The sequence below is a fragment of the Fundulus heteroclitus genome, chromosome 13, assembly GCF_011125445.2.
Source record: "Fundulus heteroclitus isolate FHET01 chromosome 13, MU-UCD_Fhet_4.1, whole genome shotgun sequence".
NCBI classification, from domain to species: domain Eukaryota; kingdom Metazoa; phylum Chordata; class Actinopteri; order Cyprinodontiformes; family Fundulidae; genus Fundulus; species Fundulus heteroclitus.
In genome coordinates, this window is record NC_046373.1 from 21,248,969 (window position 1) to 21,272,022 (window position 23,054).

The window sequence follows — 23,054 nt, forward strand, 5'->3', positions numbered from 1 at the left end:
AGGACATAAATCAAACAGAAATACAGACAACTCAAACTAAAAGTCATTGATTTAGACGGTTAAAATATTGAACAAGATCTTTTATTATCAGAAATGTTAAGAGTACTGAATATACATCCATGTGCACTGTTGAGTAGTTTAAATACTTGTTTGGGGCCCCTTTAGCATTAATTACTGCACCAATTCAGCTGCATGGAGATCAGACTATGGTGCCACTCAGCTGTTTTCTGGCCAGTCAAGTTGATGGAAACAGGTCCAGGTAGATTTGGTAGTCTGAATAGAAAATTAAACATCTTCTTAAAGCGCGCCAGCAGAGGGAGGAAAAATATCCAGGTATCTGACTGCAGACCTTTTCCTTCCACTAAACTTTCCATTTCCATGTTTGGATGCAGCACTTTGCCAACAGAAAATACTTTTTGTGGTTTAACCCCTTTTTTTTCTTCTTTTTTTTAAGGTCATCGATGAGTCTGCGGGACTGTGGTAACGTCACTGTAGTAAAAATGAGTTTCACTCTAATTTTATTACCTAACTTAACTTCAGTGACATAGTCATTTACACAAGCACAGGTGCTCGTCTGCCCGTTTTGTTTCCTGAACCCCTTTTTTTTTTCATGGTTGCAGAGAAAACTTTATTCCACTTCAATAACGAGACTTGCAAATAACGAGACTTGCAATTGTTTTCCATTAAATCAAAAGTAGTTTATTTAACTTTTGCCTTCTCTTTATAACTTTATTATAATAAGACACTTCTCTGCTTGTACATTGCTCCCTTGAACTAAAAATTGCAACATTTGTTTGTGGGAATGTAAGTTGGGGGTAGACAAAAACTTAGATACATACCAATATACATACATGTGTGTATATTACGGCTCCTTTTTTTTGTGTGTTTTTTTTTTTTTACTAAAAACCATGAACGCTAAAAACAGCTTGAACCACTCTGTGTACCTCGGTTAACGCTGGAAACATAATACAATCGTTGAGAGATCTTTCGTCGGAATACACCACTCGCGTTTATCTTTTTTTTTTTCTTCTTTTTTTAACATGGGTACATACAACAATGTGCACGGCAACGTTAAGGAGGGATGAGAGACTCTTTGAGCCAGTGTTAAGTGTACAGCTACCAACGTATAAACCAGTAACAGGCAATGCAAGCAGCACCCGGCGGTGTTTTCATGCTAAGAAGAATTTCAGAGTGGAAAAAACAAACAAAAAAAAAAAAACGTGCCAGCTTCACTCGCCTGCTGTTTGAAGAGATGCTTTAAATTACACACGCACACAAAAAGTGACATTTTTCCCCACGTCTTCATTTGGATGCTGAACATATACACACGGCTGAATGTATACATGTGGATGTATTTAAGAAGATTTATATCCGTTAAATCACATGTGGGGGAGGGGAGGGCAAACGAGGCAGAAAAGTGCTCGCCGTTCACCCCTCCCGTCCCTGCCCCCCCCCCTTCCCCGAGTTATTAACACCAGAAAACACACATCCACACGAGCACGCACGCACGCACACACACACACACACAACTCGTCAAATGCCCTACTCACAACATCCCAGAGACAATCTTCAAACTATTGTCAGTAAACAAACAGAGCCCCAACTTACAGCAGTGACAGAATGGATGCAAAGGAAATCATTTTTAGTTCACTTTGGATGCTGTTATAAGCTGCTTTAACGTCTCCTAGCTGTGATAAAAACTACTTTTTTAATGAGTGTAATCCTACATCGCTCCAGGTCACCATTTCTCTTCTTTTTTTTTTTTCCTTTTTCTTTTTGTTGCAAGTAAAAAGTCACACGGACCGTGCGAACTGCACAAGAGGAACGCGCGTCACACGTTGGGCATTGTCCTGCGCTCTGCTTTTAACGGCCCCCGGCTGCGCGTGCGCTCTCTGAGAAATTACGCTTTCCTCAGACGTCGAGTCCTTCTAGGTAGGAGGGATCTCTGCATGGGGGGCCGCCCATGACAGCAGAGAGGGGGGCTTTAAAAAAAAAAAAAAAAAAAAAAGTACAACACTGGGTCCGTTCTGTGGGCCCGGACAGCGAAACCCGTCCTGTAACATCCCCGAGCACGTTACCGCAAAAAAAAAAGAAAAAAAAAAAAAGAGAAATTATTCTACAAGGAGTGCTTATTAGAACATATTCAATAATCTACTGAAGAATAAACATTTGCATTAAACATCTTGACCAGCGTTTAGATTGGGGATCTTTTTCTCTCCCCCCCCCTGTCAGAATTGACTGCATTTAAATTTGCGGGAGGGGTCAGAAAGAAAGACAAAAAAAAATAAAAATAAAATAAAACGCACAAAAAAAAAAAAGCTGGTCACTGAGGAAATAATGGTTGTTAAAATAAAGCCATCATGCTATCAATACAGTCCTCACAGGGTAAACAAATTTGATCAAACTATATTTATTGGGTAAGTTTTGCAGTCTGCAGCATTTCTGCAGGAGAGGATTTTTGCTACGATGAGGCCAGGGAAAGAAATCCAAGAGAGCAAACAGGAGCAAACGGATAACAAATGAAATGTCAGAGCAGGTTAACAATTTAGAGCAAAAATAAAAATTCACACCTTCTATCTGAACAAGCAACAGAAACACTTATATTAACAACAAATCAATTGCAGGTGGAGGTGAGCACCGAGGAGTTAACCAGACAAACGTTTCATGGAGGAATTGGGGGGGGGGAAATGAGTGGCAAAGTATTTAATCACCTGCTGTACAGAATGGACTGAGGGAGCAATCCAACTAAAAATGCAACAAAGTAAGCAAACAAAACAAAAAAAAAAAAAAAACCGGGAAAACAGCAGAAAACTCGACCTCGGAAGGTATGAAGTTATTAAAAAGGAGGGTTCTGCCTCTATGAGGAAACTAATGCAGACCTTTACTCCCCGAGTCCCACCCAAGGCCAGACTGGGGTGGAAATGTTCTTAAAACAAACCCAATCCAAACATTTTCAGGCAATCTAAGCAAACGTTTTGATTACGCGGGTCTTCTTAAAGATGCCATGTTTGTGCTTGTAGAGCCAAGTAATTGTGGAGCATGAGTGAACACAGCCACATGCCTTCTCAGATCAGACCACGGCGTGTTTGTTGAAGGGTAGGGGGAGGAAAAAAAAAAAAAGGTGGTGGTGGTGGTGAGTTAATGAACGAGAGGAGAGCGAGACAGAACACAGAGATGAGGTGAGAACAACGGACGGTGCGCAGGAGGACGTGAAAGGAAGAGATGTCAGCGGAGGTGAAGCACGGTCCACTAATGTTAGGGGAGTCGACAGAGAAGCCGTGAAGAATCGATCAGAAGGGGTTAAGATGAAGGGTGGCGTCTAATAAAACATCTTAATACTCCCATCACTTCCTGTTTTTCGGTGATGGCCAGTTGCCGCGTCTCTCCCCACGATTGCCCCCTCCATTCGCAGGCACGCCGGAGCCCCCGCCCGGGGGCCCGCGGGGACCTCTGCCTCCGCCTCCTCCAGCGTTGACCCTCCTGTTCTGTCGCTCCATCCCAGGGCGCTGGCTGGAGAAGCTTCGTTTATTCGCCGACGGCTCTTTACCGGTCATGTCTCGATCGACCGGACCTCCGCCTCCCCCCCCGCCCCCGCCGCCTCTTCCCGGGTGGTGGTGATGGTGGGAGCCGTAGGATTTCCCTCCGCCCGCCTCCCTGTCTCTGAACTCGGTGAAGTCGCTGCTCTCCGAGGCGGTCTCCCACTCCTCGTTGGCCTGGTCTGAGTTCTGGTTGGTGAAGTCGGGAGACTTGGCTCCGTGGTTGTGGTGGTGCTGGGGGTGGGCCGGACCGGCGTTGCTCTGGTTGTAGTGGTGGTGGTGGTGGCTGTTGGCGTTGTTGAGCTGCCCACCAGTGCTGCTGCTGCTGCTGTTGTTGTTGTTGGTGGTGGTGGTCAGGGCGGCGCTGTGGTTGGCGTTCTGCCCATTTCCTGGAACTGGAGCGGCGACCGGGGCGCCATTGCTGTCCTGCACTGCATTCAGGGAAGGAGACGACGCTCTCCCTCCGCCGATGACCCCAACGCCTCCGTTGATGCGCGCGGCGTTCTCTCGCTCCTTCAGCTTGCGGAAGCGGGGGGGCTTGTCCTGCTGGTGCTGAGAACGGCTATGACGGCGGCGCCTCGGGGGTCTCTCGAACCCACCAGGGGGTTGGCCCCGGTTAGCGGGATGAGCGGGGGCGTTTGGGCCCGCCGGGTTTGGGGCAGGGTTGGTCGAAGCTTGATGGGTCACCACTCCTCCGTTCTCAGTGGACCCCACAGCAGGAGGAGTTGTGGCAGGCAAAGATGGCGGAGGGGGGTTGGCCCCCTGATTCGGACCTCCGTCTACCACCTTGTCCTTCTTTTCTCCTGCTCCCCCTGCTCGACCCAGATCTTTAGGTCCAGAGTTCTGAGGTGGACCTTGCTGTTTCCGGCCTGAAGATGTGGACTTGGAGGCCCCAGAGTAAGAACCCGGGCCATGTCCGACCCGTTGTCCCCCAGCTGGCCCCCCGATGCTGCCGCTGCCCCTGTACATGTTTCCCCCTGCACCTCCTCCCCCCCTGCCCCTCCTAGAGGGCACTCCTCGGGGAGTAAAGACGCGGGCCTGAGAAACTCTAGGTGGCGCTGAAGAGATGTTTCCGGGGGCGCTGACACTCTCTGAGCAGTTCTTGGAACCGGGTTTTGTGTGGTCTTCTTTGTCCGAGTGGCCGAGGACGCTGCCCCCGCTCTCACTGCCCGTTTCTGAGCCTCGCTCCCGCCTCCTCTTGGGGATTTCTTCGTACTCGGACCCCTCGCTGCGCGTTTCGCTGCGGTTTCTTGCTCTGGCGGGGTTGTGCTGAGACCGGTCCTGACCATGCCGTACACCGGATCCGTCTCCCTTGGCTTCTTGGTGGTGGCCTCCGCCCACTGATGAGCGGTAGTCTCGCCCGCTCCTACCACCCACTCTACCCCGACCTCCACCCGTGGGTCCGGCGCTGGCGGTGTAGGTCCCCCTGTAGCCACGGCCGCCGCGGTAGAACTCTCCTCCTCGTCCCCGATTAGGCCTGCCCCCTTTAATGGGCACTCCGGGGTGGTGGGAGCCCCCGCCTCTGTCAAAGGAGCGCTCTCTGTCCCTCCTGGAGGAAAACCCAGAAGATGACGAGTCCACATCTTTGGACCCTCTGCCGGACCCTCCTCCACCTCCAGGGGGCCGTTCTTTTCCTCCGCTCCTGGCTTTACTTATATGGTTCTGCTCCTCCTTTGTTGCCAGCGAGGTGTTCTGGGACGTGGAAGAGGCCTCCTGCTTCATGGAGATGGCTTGGCCACCGTCCGGCTCCTTGTCTTTCACTGGTTTTTCTCCCCCATCAGCATCCCCTCCTTCCCTCTTCATTTCCTTCAGCAGGGGCTTCTTGATTGGACCAGCCCTCTTGGTGGGGTTGCTGCCTCCTGTCTGGTTCGAGGGTTTGTGGTCTGATGGAGTACTGGAGTCCTCTCCTCCGCGGGGGTTGCTCCCTCCTCCTGCGTTGTTGCCCCTCCTGCCGTGGGAGGATACCCCACCCGCGCTGTTGCTTCCAGGCCGCGGGCCCCACTGTGTCTCCGTTTTATGCTCGCGCCCCCCTCTTTGGTTTGATTTAGGGTGAGGATGCTGCTGAGTCTGGTTTGGACCTCCGTGGTGAAGAGGAGTCTGGCTAGAATGGGCCAGAAAGGCGGGGCCTGACTTGTCTGGTTTTGGGTGACTGGTGCCGGCATGGCCGCCGCTGCCGCCTCGTTCACCAGAGTTCCCGCCGGCTTCGCCCTCCCTAAGGGGCGGGGGATGATGCTGGGCTGCTTTCCCGTCCTCCCTGGCCGAGGAGGAGGAGGAAGAGGAGCACGAGGATGACAGGGAGGGCTGGTGGAGAGGTGGAGAAGAGTCCGTCTTCTTGGCGGGGGCCTCGGCAACCCTGTCGCGGCTGTTTTCCGCTTTGTGGGCGTTGAGGGGGAACTGAGGCTGCTGATGGTGGTGGCTGTGGTGGTGGGGAAGATGAGAGTTGCCCTCCACGGCGGGCAGATCTGCACGCCCGTTTCGATCGTAATGAGGATGCGGGGCTCCCCATATCTGCACCTGCTGAGGTCCTCGAGGAGCCCCGTCATCTGGATGGGCGAAGCCGTGGGGCTGGTTACCCCTGTCGCCCGGCCTCTGCTGCGGGTGGGGAGGCATCCTCGCACCCTGGTCGGGGAAGTTGCTGTAGTTGCCCCGCCCTCCAATGTAGTGATGAGGATGGTGTGCACCTCCCTGGCTGCCAACCTGCACACCAACAGGAGGAGGAGGAGGCGTTTGACTGGAGGTCCCCGATGATGATCCACCATCTCGCAGGCGGTGTGGAGGAGTGTCACTTCTAAGGGGAGAAACACAAGTTCAAATTTTACAAAATAATTGAAATCAAATAATGTGCAGATAATTTAAGAAAATTAATAAAGTTGCCACTAATTACAAGAGTGGCTAAAATCAGTCATCATGACAGCTGTAACTACAGTGCCTAGCAAACATATTCGCACCCCTCAAACTTTTTTTTTTATTGGTTACTAGTGATGGACATGTTTTCCTACTAACATATTCCACTGACACATACTATATGCAGCTCAAACATCAAAATATTTTACCTGATGGACCAAACCACAGTAGCACAAATGTTAAGTGAAAGAAAAAAGTCTTTCCTATTTTATAAATAAAGGAGCCAATTGCTTCAGAAGTCCACAAATTAGTAAACAGAGACGCCAAATGTGTGATCCAATCTGTTGACAGCATAACTAACCAGCAACCTGACCTTTAGAGAGGAGTGCCAAGAGGAGAGTGGTTGATGTAAGACAGCTACAACCAGTCCCCAGATTTATAAATATGAGGAAGCAGCAGCTCCGGTCAGGTAGGAGGAGAATGAAATAACTAAGTTCAAAAAGACCAATATTGGACTTTTTGACTGACATGCAAAACACTATAAACAAACCATTGTGAAACATGGATTTGGCAGCATGATGCTGTGGGGAGCTGGATAGAGCTAAATGCTAGACAATCCAGGTGGAAAACCTCTGAGACGCTGATCGATATTCTGAGCCTGGTGTGAAGCTTCAAGTGCAACAACTGACGACTGCGGTTTACAGAACCTCTCCATCCAAGTTGACTCAGCTTGAACTCTTTTGCAAAGCAAAGCCAAAAGTGTAATTCTCTGGATGTGCGACAGGAAAACACTCCCTGTTGAAACAGCCAGAACCCAAGGAGCTGAACATTAATGGTGTGTAGACCAAGTTTATACAGCGCCGTTCTAATCAAACAACATTCATCAGTTCACACAGGCTCACTCACTCACAAATGTCTACACAGGCAACTTGTGGTTAGGTACTTTGCCCAGTGGTGCATCGGCATACGGCAGGAGGAAGCTGGAATCAAACCCACATCTTTAAGATAGCAAGATGACTCCACTTCCCACTGATCTGTAGTTACTGATTCTTGCTTGTAAAAAACCGCCAACTACTGATTTATGTACTGCTTAGTAGGGCTGGGCGATAAATCGATTTAATCGATTAATTCGAATTTACAATTCTTTAAGATTTCATTTTTGGAAAATCAGGATTTTATTTTGCCAATACACTCATTGGGTTTCCATGAAGAGAACATCATGTGATGCTGAATATATGTTTAGGCAAAATTATTGTCAAAATATTGTTAAGTGGAAACTTTTTTTTTTACCATAATACGAGGTACTTCATTTACTTATTTCCTTTTTTTTTAACTTAGTTTGAAGTTCACAAGTGCAGTGAAGCCTGTTCTCAGCTCAATGTGTAATACCACTAGCAGCAAATGTTTTGTTATATTTTCATTGTTTATAATGGCACGGCTGCCATCTTGTTTTACAAGCCTGTTTCACAGCTTGTTTTTAGTTGCATTCAGGTCAACTCCCTGACGAAATGCTTGACATAAAAAGCAAGGTTTTAAAATTATTTCTTTAATTTCTTTTTATGAAACAAAAAGGAGGAAAAAAATCGATTAATCGGATTTGGTATGATAAAATCTGAGATTTATTTTTTAATCCATATCGCCCAGCCCTACTGCTTAGAGTTGATAAAATCAGATTAAAATATTTGGAAGAATTTAAGTGCAATACGACAAAACCTGAAGTAGTTCAAAGGGATGTGAATACTTCTGCTAAGCACTGTAGCAACATAAATGAACCCTAAATGTGCAGGGAGAAGAGAACGTGCCTGGGTCCCTTCACCACATCCTCCTCCTCCAGGGCCTGCTTCTGTCTCAACGGAGACGTCAGTCCGCGGTTCTCCGCTCCGCCGGGGAACACCTCGGGCCCCCAGGCCAGCTTGGGGTCCATCGGCGGAGTCCCACGGTGAGGGTGGCCCGGATGTTGCTGCTGTCGGTCAAAAGGTTCTGAGCCAGAGCCGCCAGAATCAGATCGTTCACGACCAATAAGCCCTGTAGAAGTAAAGCCAGTCAGATTGTTTTTTTTAAACATTGCTTTTTTATCATTCAGTTTGTGGTAATCTTGCGTTTACTCACCAGACGGGTGCATGCCGGCGGAATAGTACTCCATGGGAGGAGGCCGACCTTGCATCATGCGAGGGTCCATGTAGGGCATCATCATCCAGCGTGGATCAAAGTTCATGGGCAGAGGCGGGGGGCGAACCATACTGCCAGGCTGGTACAGGGGTCCGCCCTGCTTTGGCCCGGGGCCTGGCTGGGGGGTCGGACCTGGGGAGGGACCTTGAGGCCCCTGGGGCTGGGGGGACAGCTGACTTTGGGATGCCTGGCTGTGTTGCTGTTGTTGCCATTGCTGCTGCTGCTTCAGAAGCTGCTCCTGAAGAACAAAAAAAAAGAAAGGAAACAAAACAGGGTGAATATTTTACAGCGAGAACGTCGATTCAGACAAGAAATATGCGGATCTTCTGGTGATTGCTATGAAAAATGTTGCACTTGTTTGTGTCAGAAAACGAAAAGCACTTCAGCAGTTGTGTCACATTTGAAAGAAGACCGGTCCTGACCTGCTGCTGCCTCTGGAAGCGAGGCGGTAGAGATTTCTGGTACTTGGAGTAACCCGGCCCGGGAGGACCACTGGCCTGACGACCCGCTCCTCCACCAGAACTCTCAACCTTCACCGGCTCGACGCTCCTTTCTGCTCCACCTCCTGCACGGACGTGAGGGCTGCCTACGGCCTCTTCCTTACTCTCCACTGATGGAGGGACGTCCAGTATGGGCTGCTGGGACTGGGACACCGCCGGCTGGGGACACTGTTGGACATCTGAACAGAAGTTGGAGACCAGTTAAAGCGTTCCTAGATGAACCACACAGGACTTTGGGCGATTCCCTCTGAGACTCACCCGCGCTGGAGTCGTAGCTGCTGTTGCTGCTGGCTCGCTGACGGTCGCTCGCTCCGGTACCGGTCCCTGGCTGGGCTGCTAGCACTGGAGGTTCTTCGGTGTCCACGCACGGGGAGGCTGGCTGGCTGATGTTCGGGGAGGATGCAGAGGCGGACGGAGTGGGGCTGCCGGCCGTAGCGGCTGCCGAGTTCCCATCGAGGCTGGGGGTCTTGCTGCCGCCGCCGCCGGCTCCTGAGCTGCTGCCATGCTGCTGCTGCTGCTTCTCATCCAGCCTCTTCAGCTTTTCGGCGCAAGCGGCCCGTCGCTCCTCCTCCATCCTGCGCTCTTCCTCCTCGCGCCGGCGTCGGGCCCGTTCCACGGCTGCGGAGATCTCAGTGGAGGACTGCTTTCTGCGCTGACGCCAGGTCTCGTCTTCGTCGTCGCCCTGGGCCCCGTGGACCAGCAGGCTAGGCTGGGGAGAGGTGGCCGGAGCCACTGAGCCGGGCTGCAGCTGGACAGGGGCGGGCTTCACCGGGCCAAGAGGGGCACCCTGACCGTGTGGCCGGTCCTGGAGAGTTAGAAAGAGGCGTAATGTGCAACCATGCAGAGTTTTATCCCGGTGATGACACAGCTGGAGTGTTTGATAAAATGTTCAATGAATGGAATTTCAAACAGCGATAAAACTAAAAAAACAAAAACAAAGAGGATTTAAAAATAAAACTGGTGCATCTCATTAAATTAGAACATGAAATGCATTTTAGTGATTTAGTGACATCACACAGGGATATATTTCAAGCATTTATTCATGTTACTTTTGACTGATGTGGCTTACAGCGAATTAAAACCCAAAATTGAGTTTCTCTGAAAATTTTTAAACGGAACAAAAGTGACAAACGGGGATTTGCGATATATAAAAATTATGTGATAGGACAAACAATCATGGGGAACAGCTTCTGATGGACAGGCCACAAAGGTCCCTGCTAAAGAGGCTAGTTTTCAGAGAACTGTATCCAAGCATATCAATGGAAAGTTGAGTGGAAGGAAGAAGTGGGGTAAAAAAAAAAAAAGGCGCACAATAAAAACCCCTTTATATTCTAAAGGCTTGGACTGCAGCTGGAGTCAGTGTTTCACCACACATAGGAGAAAGGAGAAAAAGGACTGTGCTGTCGCTCAGAGATCCAAAGTTTTCTTTTCAGGAGAAAGTAGATGCTGTATTTAATTTGGAAACCAAGGTTCCACAGTCTTGTGTTCATGAACTATGGTACCACTGTGCCTGATTGGCCAGCAAACTGACCTGACCTACTGATGATCTGCTGGCTTTGCTTAAAGCAACCTGAGCTTTCTTAACACCACAGTAGAGCCACAGGCTGATTGCCGCCATGCTATTCTGCACTGATGCAGTAATTCATGCTAAAGGAGCCTGGCTAAGTAACAAGTACATGTACCATAATACACACTTTTCTAGAGAACAACGTTTAAAAATTCATCTTTATTGGTCTTATTTTCTAATTTCATGACCAACTGAATTGTGGACAGAAACAAAGACTTCAAATATAACCCTGTGTGTGAAATGAATCTATATCTAGACATTTCTTTTTAATAAAATTACTGAAACTATGCTGACATTCTAATTTCTTGAGATACACCCGCAAAGATGACTTAACGATGCGAACTGCAGGCGGTGGATGAGATCGTGGGAGGAATGACTTTATCTACGAGGCCCGGTTCAAAAGTCTACCTGTCGATAATAGGAGTAGGGCCCTTGTCCGAGGAGCGGCCCAGGTGGGGGGGAGGGCTGCTCCCGGGGACCACCCAATCCAGGCCTGCGCCCCTGTATACAGGCAGACACGGTTAGCCATAATCTGCACTGACACAAGCATGCAAACACCACGGAGGTCCGGGTCCGATCACAGGTATCAGACTGCGGCTCTGATCGTTTGGGATCGGTACAGTACGGGAGTCGCTGATCACACCTGAGCTTCTGATCTCATTAAACTCTGCAACAGCTGACATGCCATCTTAAAAGGACTCATGGTGAATCTACAGGACATGCTTAAGAAGTATCATAAAAGGTTGCTGCAACAGACGTCAGCCTCTGCTACAATATGACAACAAAACCCAGAGTTTTAGCAGCGTGACTCACTGTTGCGGCTTGACTCCCTAGCTGATAGTTGGACGGCGCCGCCTGGTTTCCCCAGCCGCTGCTTCCCTCCTCGGCACTTCCTGGCTTGCTGGAGGGGGGCTGGGGGACGCCGTCAGCATTAGAGGGAGGCGAGTGACGACTTTCTCCGCCGCTGTCTGAGGCTCGAGAGTGAGAGTTTGCAGTGGGAGCATCCTGGGACCTCTGCTGCTCACTAAGGAGAAAAGTCAAACGTGAAATAAACCCCGGTGCCACCCATGAGCTGTGCTTTCATCCTAGAGTCAAAGCAGGGTTGTGATCATACGCGTCAAAGCGCACCGCGAACCGCGTCGTTCACATACCGCAAGTCGTTCTTGCTGTCCTTCTTGTCTTGGTCTCCGTCTTCATCTGCTTCATCGTCACTGAATTTCAACTTGGCGGAGTAGTCGATCTCCTCGTGAGCCCCTGTTCAAACAGAAACTACTTCAGCGTCGTTTGGACCCGACGTCCCACTGAGTGAATAATGGCGGCAGCAGTCATCACTGGGATTAATCTGATCCCCCGACTCACTGAGTGAGCGGTAGCCGCATGAGCCTCTCAGCTTCGACAGGCAGGAAATGTGATAGTAGCAACAAATGCTGTGTTAGAAATCATCAAACTTATTCACTGACAGTATACCATCGGCTCCTTAATCACTCGGTTGCGTAAATAAAATGTTTTTTTTTTAATGCGATGCTATAGAAGGGAAATTTAATGGGACTGGAAAATAAATCAAGAGCTGCTCTAAAAGCAGATTTAAGAAAATCTAAAACATTTCCATTCAAATTATCCAAGAATATTTAAGTTTTCCATTTTCATGGTTAATATACCAGAGTTCATAAACTTTTATGTAAAGACAATATTAATGTATGACACTAATGAGCCAATCTGGCAGCATTTTCAATGATTTTATCCTCACATCTGACCTTTTTTAAACCCTTTAACTGATTTGTCGATTAAAAACAAAAATCACAACAGCACCTGTAAAGCTGCTGAAAATTTGTGAATTTGTAAGTAAGGTTTTTTTTCTGTACCTGCCCAGCCATCATCTCCATCATGGTCCAGCTCATCGAGCTCCTTCAGGTCGTCCTGCTTTAAGATGGAGGGCCGTTTCACCACCTCTCCTGAATCCCGTGGGCCGCCGTGGGGCCTGTCAGGACCGCCCTGTCCACGTGGGAACCTGAGAGAAAGGCTCTTCGTTAAAAGTGTAAGGAAAAAGAATCGTGTCCAGTAGCAGCAGCAATATTTAATAACTGTACGATCAGCATTTCTGTGACATTATGTTACAGAACATCCAGTCAGGTTTTATCAGTCTCCAAGAAAAGGAACAGGTGATACACACCTCGGGACGGGCCCTTCCCCTGGTGCCGGGTACCTGTAGGGCCCCTGAGGGCCATAGGGCCCCGGGAACGGGAGATAGGGGGGATACATCTAGGGGGGAGAAAAAAAAAAAAAAAAAGAGTCTGGTCAAACGTACTGTTCCACATAAAACAGAGGAAATAAAAAATAAAATAAACTTACGAAGGGTGGTATGATCCCTCGATATGGGGGAAACCCGGGCCCCACGGGGGGCTGGGGCAGGGGCAAGGCGGGGCTGCCTGCTGGGGGATTCCTAGGAGGCATCTGGGAGTTTGGAGGAGGGACCACAGCTGCCCCATCCATCACCAGCGCTCCACCTGTGCCCCCCTCTGCTGCCCCCTCCCCAGGCAGGGTGGGTGCCAAGGCTCGGCCCCCACCGTCCCGCCAACTTGTAACGTCTGAGTGGAGCAGAAGCAAAGAACACAAAGCACTCATCTCATGTAATCGTGCGTTCACAGTAGGGCTGGGAGATATGGCCCAAAATCAACATCATCATATATTGAGCAACGATAAATGGACGATAACACTAAACACCCCCCCAATTTGGAAAATCACAGTTACATTATCTTAATAGATGCAAATCCCAACTACACATATTCCCCTAACAAGGCGCCTCGGACGCGCGTCTGGATCATTTTTTACGCGTTATGATGCAGCAATTTCTGAACAGGATTCGATTCGGCATCAAGGGAATGGCTTACTCTGGGGGCGGAGGCTTGGTCCGGGCCCATACCACTGATCTGCAGTGGCCTGTTCTCTGCCAGCTTTGTCCTGGTCGCCAGCCGACTGCAGGGTGGGAAATTCCTCGCGAGAGAATGGCGATGGTAGGTTTGATCCCTTTCCACCTGCAAAACGGGGGGAGGAAGGCAGCTTAATAGCAACAGAGAGAACCTACAGGAAAAAAGGACGTAATGAAAGTTGGACTCACCATCCCCTTGTGTTCCAAGTGTAACGCTGGCCTGTGCCCAAGACCTTACCCCTACGGCCTGTGTTGAAGGTGGGGCCAGAGCCTGAGGACAGCACAAACACGCAGGAGGCTTGTGGGGTTTTCTTAGACAAACAGAGGTTTTCATTTCACAGCAGTGCACGTGTTCTACCTCTGAAACTGGTGGGGTTCTCGGGCGGGTCGGCGCAGGTGTCTGTGAAGCCACAGGCTGCTGCGATTCCGGCTGCGGTGCTGATAATGCATCGGTACTGCAAAGAAAAAGATGCGAGCGAGTCACGTCTGGCTCGAAGACAACCGCTCACAGCAACATTTAAAAGTCGCCGAGTCGGCACTACCTCTTTGGGTCTGCTGGTTCCTGTTTGCTTGCCCATCCTGTGCCGTCTTTGGGAACGAGCGAGACGTTGGGGTCGTTGCCTTTGTTCTCTGCCTTCAGACTGGGCAGGTTGGCAGGTGGTGGCATACGCCGCGCGGAGGCAACTTTACCGAGAGACTGCAGGCCATGGCGGGGGGGAACTGACGTGGGGAGAGAGGGACATTAGCACGGACGGACCGGTGAAACGTGACACCCACGGGATCCGCTGGGTGTAACGGCGAGGTGAGCGGCAGGGATCGAGTTTTGCTGCTAGCCCGGCTGAATATGCGACTCCAGCGAGGGACCAAGGTTACGATCTTGGCGGGTTTTTAGTCTGACAACGCTTACAGAGCCCATTTTCTAAATCAGGCAACCGCAACAAGCCAAGATGTGTTTTCCTGAAAGGGAAGTGTGCCGTTTTGGGAATAAGGAAGTCTGCTTGGATCTAATGGGGAGCCTCTGAATAAAACATAAAGTGGGAGAGGAGCACAAAGGTCATCCAGCATTCATAAGTAAGCCTCTAATACAGACAGGCTCACTGCGTGCATGATTCATCTTCTTTTTACCAGTCCATGCTTTTTGTAATTTACAATTTGTGTTTCTCGTGTTTTGAATGGGGAGCCGTAAATATATATGAACAGCTATAAAAACAGAGACTCAAAGGCAGCGGAAAGATGAATGAAATACCACAAAGATCAGAGAGAGAGAGAGAGAATAAATATATGCATCAAAGTTCGACACAGAATCAAAGAGTGAATGAGCAGATCTGTTCCCCAAAGGTGCAAGCAGCAGACTCCCTCAAAAAAAAAAAAATAAATAATAAATCAGACAGAAATAACACACATCCCTTGAAAGCGTCCCGCACATGAGAAACTACGTGACACGAGGCAGATACTCACCAACAGGCTTTTGTGTTTCAAGGCTCTTTCCTTTGTATGTATCAAACAAGTTGAGCGACGCATACTTGGTTTTGCCTTCCTTCCCCTTTGCAGTTTGCCCAGAGCGCTCTGACATTGCGCTGTCCGCTCATTGAGTATGGTGAGCCCTGAGACTGTGGGAGGAGGAGGAAGAGGAAGAGACACTGAGTGATACGACACCAGGGATGCTCGGACAGCTGAGAGTGAAAGTGAACGACAGAAACATTTGAAGAGTCCTTATAGAAAACAGGATCAATTGTGTGAGGTCTGTTGACTTGATTGAAGGAGACTTTATTAACCCTAGCGACAAAGGAAGCCTGAAATAAAAGCGCTCCCGTTTCTTTTTCCTCTTACACGTTGTAAAGGTTACAATATATATATTAGCGAAAAGGTCGAATGATCCGGCCAAAGTTCTTTTAATTCTTTTAATTTGTGCTTACGATATTGTTGAACCTTTAATGATAAATGTGTTTAATTATTGTAACACCTGTGGAAATAATAGTCTTATTTCTATTTTTTTATTATATTATAGATTTGTGTTAAATGTTTGTAAATAATGTTAAACTGAAACATGTTTACTCAAAGGTACCTTTTAAACGTAAAAAAAACCAAACTTACATTTCTTGTCATTTAATGTGGTAATAAACATGATGATGAAAACCTAATTAAAACGTCTTTCTCTCCAGTCTTTTTAAGTAACTCCATGGCTGCGTGTCACAGTCATCATATCCCCACAAACATGAAGAAAATCCCCATTTTTAAACAGGTTTCTCCAGGACACCAGTTAGAAGTGATTTTTAGCACTAAGCTGCACATTAACTGCATTTACTCGTATGTTTGAATTTATTGAGATTTCTTGATGCTCTCATGGAACAAACTGGAGAAAATATAGCAAAAATTAACCTTTCCAACAATACTGTGAGTTTTTGGGGTTTCAGGCATTATTAACTGGAATTCAATCGTTGTCACAATAAATCCAAACGCTGAATAGAAAATGTTCATGATGACGATAAATAATCCAACGCTAACCCCAAGTATTAAACATGATTTCATTAAGCCCAACTATTAAAAAAGCGTTTTTATTGGTCTGATGTAATATTACCAATAATCTGGTGAATTGTTTAAAATAAATCCAACCCTACTCCAAACTTGCACCATATGAAATATACGCTCAGCAACAGTAAACCAGAGCCGCTGCTAACAAGCTAAATACTCTTCATCATTACTAACATTTAAGTGCATTTCATTGAGAACATAATGACATCCAAATCAGGATTACTGTTTAATTATTACTTATTAATATCATTGAATATATTTTAGCATTAAGTCCAACAAAACATGAGAGCCCATCAGATCTGTAGCAAAAATTTCGGCCAATCTGACAAATGTAAAACTGATAGACGACTCACTTTTCCAGAAAACCATTAACAGATAGATTTGCATTTCTGCTACTCTTGAACTGAAACGATTGCCGAACCCTTTGAGCAAAGCACCAATATCCCTCATCATCATCATCATCATCTTCATCCCTGCACTGACTTTCTGCAGGTCAGAATACGCCGACTGTAAGCACGCAAGTGTTCATCAGCGGTAATGGACTAAAGAAAAGCAGAATCTGGGTTTATATGGCAACACCTTTTATATTATTTTCTTCCTCTCCTTGAGCTGGGCTCCCGGCAGGCCTTCAGATTAAACTCGTGATGAGCACCATGAGTAAAACACAGCCCAGACATCTGTCCACTTCAGCGTGATTTAGCTACCGGCAGTTTAGCGGCCGCTCTAACCTCGTCCAACTCCTTTAAACGTCAATACTGTGAACGGACAATTCTTCTTACCGTTACGGCTCTGATTGTGTCTTCATCGTTTTAAAAAAGGTCTAAGATAACCTCCAGCGCGACCAAATTGCCCGTGACTGAAACACGATGAGAACCACAGCTTTAGAGCCAAAATAAACCGAAAGCAGGAGCTCTCTGGATATAATATGACACGCACCGATGACATAAACAACAAAAAACTAACAGGATGCAGTAACATGAACGCTCTCCCAGTCTGACATGTAGCTTCTAAGAAACAAGAAGTGGTCGCGTTAAGCTCAACAAAATGTATTACTGCTAATATTTTAACCGTCGTTTCAAAAACTTTAACACGAACATGGGGAAGGTTTAGAGAAACAAAAACAGCGGTAAACAATTGAGCTCAAAATAATGATTAAACCCCTGGCAAATTCAGGCAGCAATTTATTTTCTTTCACCTACGAAGTTTGTTTCTGTCAGGAAGTGACACCGGCACCTCCAAAAAAGATTTTAAAAAATGTACACGAGGTATAATAATACTACTAATAATAATAATAAATAATAATAATAATAGTAATAATAATGATTATAAAAAAACATTTCTTTTTGTTTACAGTTTAACACAAAACGTTTAACGTGTCTCCACAGGTAAAACGAATGATTTGACGGTTCATCTTTTGCGCTGAGCTTCAAGTCTTAGAGGTTGGGAGGCCTCCTTGCCATCACCCTAATCTTTAGCTCCCTCAATACTATTCAATAATACAACTTTATTTATAAATTGTATTGTTGTTACGTCCCAATGTTACTCATGTGGGCAACAATAAAAGATTATTGCAAACGTGCCATATGTATGAATAATGTTCAGCAGAACTTCACAAGGATGTGGAAAGATTTCTGAAACTAATCTAAATGTAGATACTGTGGCTGAGACAAAAAAGAATCAAGTGTTGTTTTTTTAGCTTTTACAAACGTTATCCTATCCTAAGTGGTGGTTGAGATGGTGTCTAGCGGTAAACCTGACAGCAAAATGTTTACTCAACATATTCATGGCAAAAAAAAAAAAAAGAAAAAAATCTATTTAATAAATCAGCATGTTTGAAAAACTGCATTGGCTGGTTTATGCCCGTGTCTGCAACTTTAAGACACATCTAATGTGAGATATCATGAATTATGGAGGCGCTCGTCCTGCAACCCTTAGTCACTCTGCGTTAGCATAAATAAATATGTCAGTTTTCCTTATACAATATTTACAGCCTTATTCAGGTGTGGAGTGCTGCAGCTCTTATAACCTCACATCACAAAGTTCACATTTGACATAAATGACAAACTTGCACTCTGCCACTAAACTACAGCGCAGATTAAGGGCCTCTGAAGTGAAGCCAGTGGAGCAGCCAGTGCACGCCTTTTGTTATGGGGAGAAATATCCGTCTTTATCATGGTGAGATTTTATAAAGCATAAGCAGTGACTTCACACTGTTCTGCTCATTTGTGTTCAGCTTTAGTATTTAAGAGTAGTTATAAAGTAACTTAACATAAATACCTGAGGCTAAAAATCTCCTAATATGTGAAACAGTCAACTCGCACCGCAAGGATCACCTTTCCTGACAGAACAACTTTTTTTCAGTCAGCATCACAAAACTTATTGCTACAAAATGAAATGTGCCTACAGTGAAATAAGCAACAGCTGGAGGGAGATGCAAAGCAGAGACGGGTATTTTATCAGAGGAGCCGGCCACTGCTGCAGGATTAAAGCCAAATATGATTTATTTGTTTTCACCAGTTTAACATAAAGACTGTTACAGTAAAACTGATAATATATCAAGAGGAAATAACAAACAACTGGGACCGATGAAAGCATTTCAAGCACACAAAGATGTGATAAGGATTTGTTGCATTTATTAAATGCAAATTATATAATCACCCACTCAAAATCTCACACCATAATCTTAAATGTCACATTCAGAAATGTTGACCCCTACGATTTAAAGATCAGTCTTTACATTTTCCTGAGATTTGTACGTCTTTACAAATTGGCCTGTGAAGTTCCACAAGATGACTTTTGTTGTAGTAAAGTGGCGCTATATAAATAAACTGAACCAAGCTCAACATTTACTGTAAATTAATTTCCAGCAAAAAAAAAGAAAAAAAGAAATCAACCTCTCAAGATGTGTGAAATTAATTTTTCCACATTTTAAAGACACTATAATTTCTACCATATTAAATAACTATATGTTTCAAGAAGGCAGTAATATAGTAAAAATGTACTGTGATGCAACAATCTAACCACAATACCCTCAATGCCTTTGAATTAATGAAAGAATTAGAAAAGTGCCTAAGATCAAAGAGAATGATTGAAGAAAATTTCATCCATTTGTGCAATTTGTGTCGACAGACATTTAACACTTAGAAGTTGAAGTCCACTTAAAGACTTCTTGGTCACACTTAAAACAAATTGTTTTAATTTGAAAAGGCACTACCACTCAGTTCAAGAGCACCCTTGACATACAAGGGGTTTTCATTTTAATTGTTCAGTCAGATTAGTTGATGATGCTTAATAAAAACAATGGAAACGGCAATGAGTGAGTCAGAGGAAAAGCGTAGAAAAGCAATAGGCAGAACCTGCCCTATAAAAATAATCTTAATCCCTCCATTTCGACTGACCATCAATGTATTAATTCTTCATAAATAGAGATGCACAATATTAAGGAAATGAGACACTGCTATAATATTGCTGAATATTGCATAAATAGGATCAAATACGACTAAAACACAATTTCTCCCCATCTCTATTCCATCATCACAGTCCCTACCACTCTACTTCTACTCTCTATGCTTAAACATCTTGGGTCACCAAGGCTTTTAATAGATGTGGACATTGAAGACACACAGCAGAAAGGGAACAAAAAGTAAGTATAATCTTCTTAAAATGAGTGCATTTGTCCTTGATATGAGCAGGTAAGTAAGATTATCTGACAATGGAATAAGATTTTTAGTTAAAATAGGAATCATGCATCAGTATATCAAATTATCTTGTTTAGGGGACAAAATACTCATTCTATTGGCAAAAAAATCTTATTTGCCTGCTAAAATCAAGGACAAATACACTGATTTCAAGAAGGTTTTACTTACTTTTTGTTCCCTTTTTGCAATGCAGTGAAAGTCTGTCCAAACTAGCAAAACATTATTGGCAGGAAGCATTGGAACGCTAAAAAAAACTATGCTTTACAGTTTACAGATACTGTCCACACTGAACCGGCAACGACGACAGCGACGCAACATATTGTTCACCACCAACAATCTAATAACTTCACATCGCCCATCTCGACTTCAGATCATCTCCAACCTGAGCCTCGGACATGAAGCAAACTACCTGGAGTTGGGCGGGCCAATAAATCAATATCAATATATAATCGTGATAAGACACCTGATCAATATAAAATATGTCTGATAAAATGTTCAATAATGCCACTGAACTCCGATCCAGAACACCATGGTATTCTGGGGGATCTAGGCAGAGGAACGGATTTAGACCCTCAACCTCTCACGGCCAAGGTAAGCAAGGATGGTAGAGGGGCTGACATATTTAAAAGTTTACATTTAAATAGGGCTACGGTTATAGTTTAAATTCAGCCTTTTTCCCCCTGGTCTTTGTTTCAAATAGGTAAACAAAACACTACTCGATAATTATCGATATTGAAGGATATGAAATCTTATATCGTGACACGTTTCAGCCACATGGCACCGCCCTAACCTGGAGCCGCACCAATCAGGCTGTCAATGAAAGACCAATAGTTTGACCAAACTGAATGTTTCTCTTTAAAAAGGTCTCAAACAGATACGAAGGCACATAAATTTAAGTTTTGTTTGAATCCAACAACTAAATGCAACAAACCCTGAAGCAGGTAGAAGTTTTTTTTTAATCCATCAAAAAACGATGACAAGTTAATGATAGTTTCTTCAAATATGCCCCTAACTTTTTATTTGCTTTAAAAAAAAAAATGCTTAAACCAACGTACGTCAGTTAGCTGATGTGCTTACAGGCCAAAACAGGTGTGAATTTCCAAATCTGATCAATTGAATAACGAGGGGAGGAATTAAAAAAAAATAAATCAGATTTTTCAATCTCAGATATAGTCTCTGATTTGATTGACGCATCACTAAGAGTCTTCTCCTGGGCACTGACCCAAAATAACTAAAGGGGAAAACAAAAAGATTACCAAAAAAAAATATATATATATATATCTAATAGTTTTACATGGGGGATCATGGAGCAGCAGCACTGCAAGCGTGCCTCAATAGCCAGATGAGATTAGAAAATTAGGTCGTGGGATGGCTTTCGGTGAACTACGTGTTGTACGAGGATTAACTGGGGAGCAAAACGTACACCACAAAGAGGCCCTGCTAAGCTTCTGTCAACCATGGGGGGGGGCAGCGATCTTTTCAGGAGAAAACGAACCAATTCGTGGTTATAACACTTCCACCTGCAGCGATGGTGGGGGAAAAAAAATCATTTAAAGAAAAAAAAATGATTTAGGTAGCCAGCTGAGGCTAGCTGCTTCTACACACAGGCCCCCCTCTGTTCTCTTTGGGGAGGAGGGGAGAGCTGCGTTGTTTCATAAGACGCTTTCAACAACCGGAGCTCCGCGTCGTTTCACGGCTCCCCGAACACGAGCCGCTTGGTTCACCGCACGCAAGCACTCGCGTTACACCGGGACGCCTTCACCGGGCTCGCTCCCAGGGTGCCAAGGAGAGACGAAGATGAACGAACGAGTTTTAATAGGGGACGAAACAAAATGGCGGAGGAGAGCGGCCTGGAGCTGTTAGCGCAGGACGGCTCAACTACATCCCTGTGAACACACAACCCACCGACTTAAATCGTTAAAACAAATAAAAGCAACGCGAGAATATAAACGTGCTCGTTTTCAATATAAAGTGGTGGTAAAGAAAAAATCAATTCAGCTGGCAGCAGTGTGTGTCAAAGCGACACTCGGGTGTGCTAGCCGAAGCTACGAGTAGCATCCAAGCCAAGCTAACGTTTATCCGGTAACGTCTGCTGCGTAGCTGTGGGGTTTATTTCTCCTTCTACTCCTAAAAAAAACACACACATCAACTCAACCCGTTCACATATTACACACAAAAAGCAAAGCATCCCCCCTAACACATAACACACACGCACGGTCACCACGTCAATTTCAACCCCAACTCCCAAGCTATGCTAAATAACCGTTGGCTAACAACAACAATTAAGAGAGGAAAAATACCGCTGCTTCGCTACAGAACATCCCTTCATCTTAACCCTTCGGGGGGTAACGAGGGCATATCTGGGTTCGGTTTAATGCCACCGAAGCGTTAATAGCGCGTTAAAAAGGCCCGTCCACTGACCTGGTCCTGTCCCGACTTGTCTCGAGGTTGTAACGCAGGATAGGTTTAGCTTCGCTGCTACGGTGTAGCTTTCAAACCTCCTGCAAAGACACGCAGAGACACACAGAAAGAAAACGTCTTTGCAACAACCGCCTCCAACTTTGATTAGATCGATATTCCACAAAGGTAACGGCGGAGGGGGTGTTCGGCTTACTTTCTTGTTCCTTCTTTTTTTTCCCCAGTCCTAAAATAAAAAAATAAATAAATGAAAACAGGGGGGAAAGAAAATAGTTGATTCTGCGCTCAATCCGTCACCTAAAGAGCCGTCAACGGCTACTGGGTGAATTTCGTGAGATGGGAGCCGTTTGGGACCTCAACAGAAAGCCACAAATGCGACAATTTTTTTTTTAATAATAATAGTATTTGAAAAAAAAACACTTCATTCACAAAAAAGATGCTATATTACGCAACTATAAAAAAATATGTTAGATATCAAGTATTGGTTTACAGGACATTATTTTATTTTTTTATCAAAGTGGGTTATGGAGTTTTAAAAACGGGAAACATTCTAAATATAACAAAAGAATAATTTACTACAATAAAAAAAATAACATTTTTGCACTAGAAGGCAGAGGCAGGGATATTACACGCAGATGAATAGTGTTAGCAGGCACTTGCCAAAGCACCTGACAGTCAAAACAGAGATTTAACAACACTGGGATCTGCCATACAGTCTTTATCAGCCAGGCACGTGCACAGACATTTTTGGGGACACGCGCTGAAGAAAAAAAGAGGGCATCCATCACCATTTATTTTTCATAAAATAAAAAAGTTAAAAAAATAAAAATAATTTTAAAAAATCATAGTAGTATATGCTGAACT

At 45.5% G+C, this 23,054-nt stretch overlaps 1 protein-coding gene across 2 annotated transcripts; it reads right to left on the reverse strand.

The window, feature by feature from the left end:
• Positions 1 to 676: 676 nt before the first annotated feature.
• prrc2a (proline-rich coiled-coil 2A) lies at positions 677 to 22,531 on the reverse strand. 2 transcript variants are annotated; one of them, XM_012870403.3, is made up of 18 exons: positions 22,387 to 22,531; positions 22,194 to 22,273; positions 15,001 to 15,152; positions 14,085 to 14,262; positions 13,901 to 13,997; positions 13,732 to 13,813; positions 13,505 to 13,648; positions 12,966 to 13,201; positions 12,787 to 12,875; positions 12,479 to 12,624; positions 11,768 to 11,870; positions 11,430 to 11,640; positions 11,025 to 11,117; positions 9,308 to 9,854; positions 8,972 to 9,228; positions 8,490 to 8,787; positions 8,183 to 8,405; positions 677 to 6,324 (listed from the first exon to the last, which is right to left on the reverse strand). In XM_012870403.3, the coding sequence occupies exons 3-18, from the start codon at positions 15,113 to 15,115 to the stop codon at positions 3,345 to 3,347; spliced, it is 5,799 nt and encodes a 1,932-aa protein (XP_012725857.2). In that variant the 5' UTR covers positions 15,116 to 15,152; positions 22,194 to 22,273; positions 22,387 to 22,531; the 3' UTR covers positions 677 to 3,344. The 2 variants fall into 2 exon arrangements, with proteins under 2 accessions (XP_012725857.2, XP_012725858.2); XM_012870404.3 differs by lacking the exon at positions 11,025 to 11,117.
• Between the last annotated feature and the right edge of the window lie 523 nt (positions 22,532 to 23,054).

Bases quoted from the DNA above. Each gene is read 5' to 3' on its own strand.
- prrc2a (XM_012870403.3), bottom strand. From the start codon at position 15,115: ATGTCAGAGCGCTCTGGGCAAACTGCAAAGGGGAAGGAAGGCAAAACC. The intron at 12,876-12,965 runs GTAAGTTTATTT...TCTCCCCCCTAG, and splicing joins GAGGGATCATACCACCCTTC to ATGTATCCCCCCTATCTCCC. The intron at 9,229-9,307 runs GTGAGTCTCAGA...ACTTCTGTTCAG, and splicing joins CAGCTACGACTCCAGCGCGG to ATGTCCAACAGTGTCCCCAG.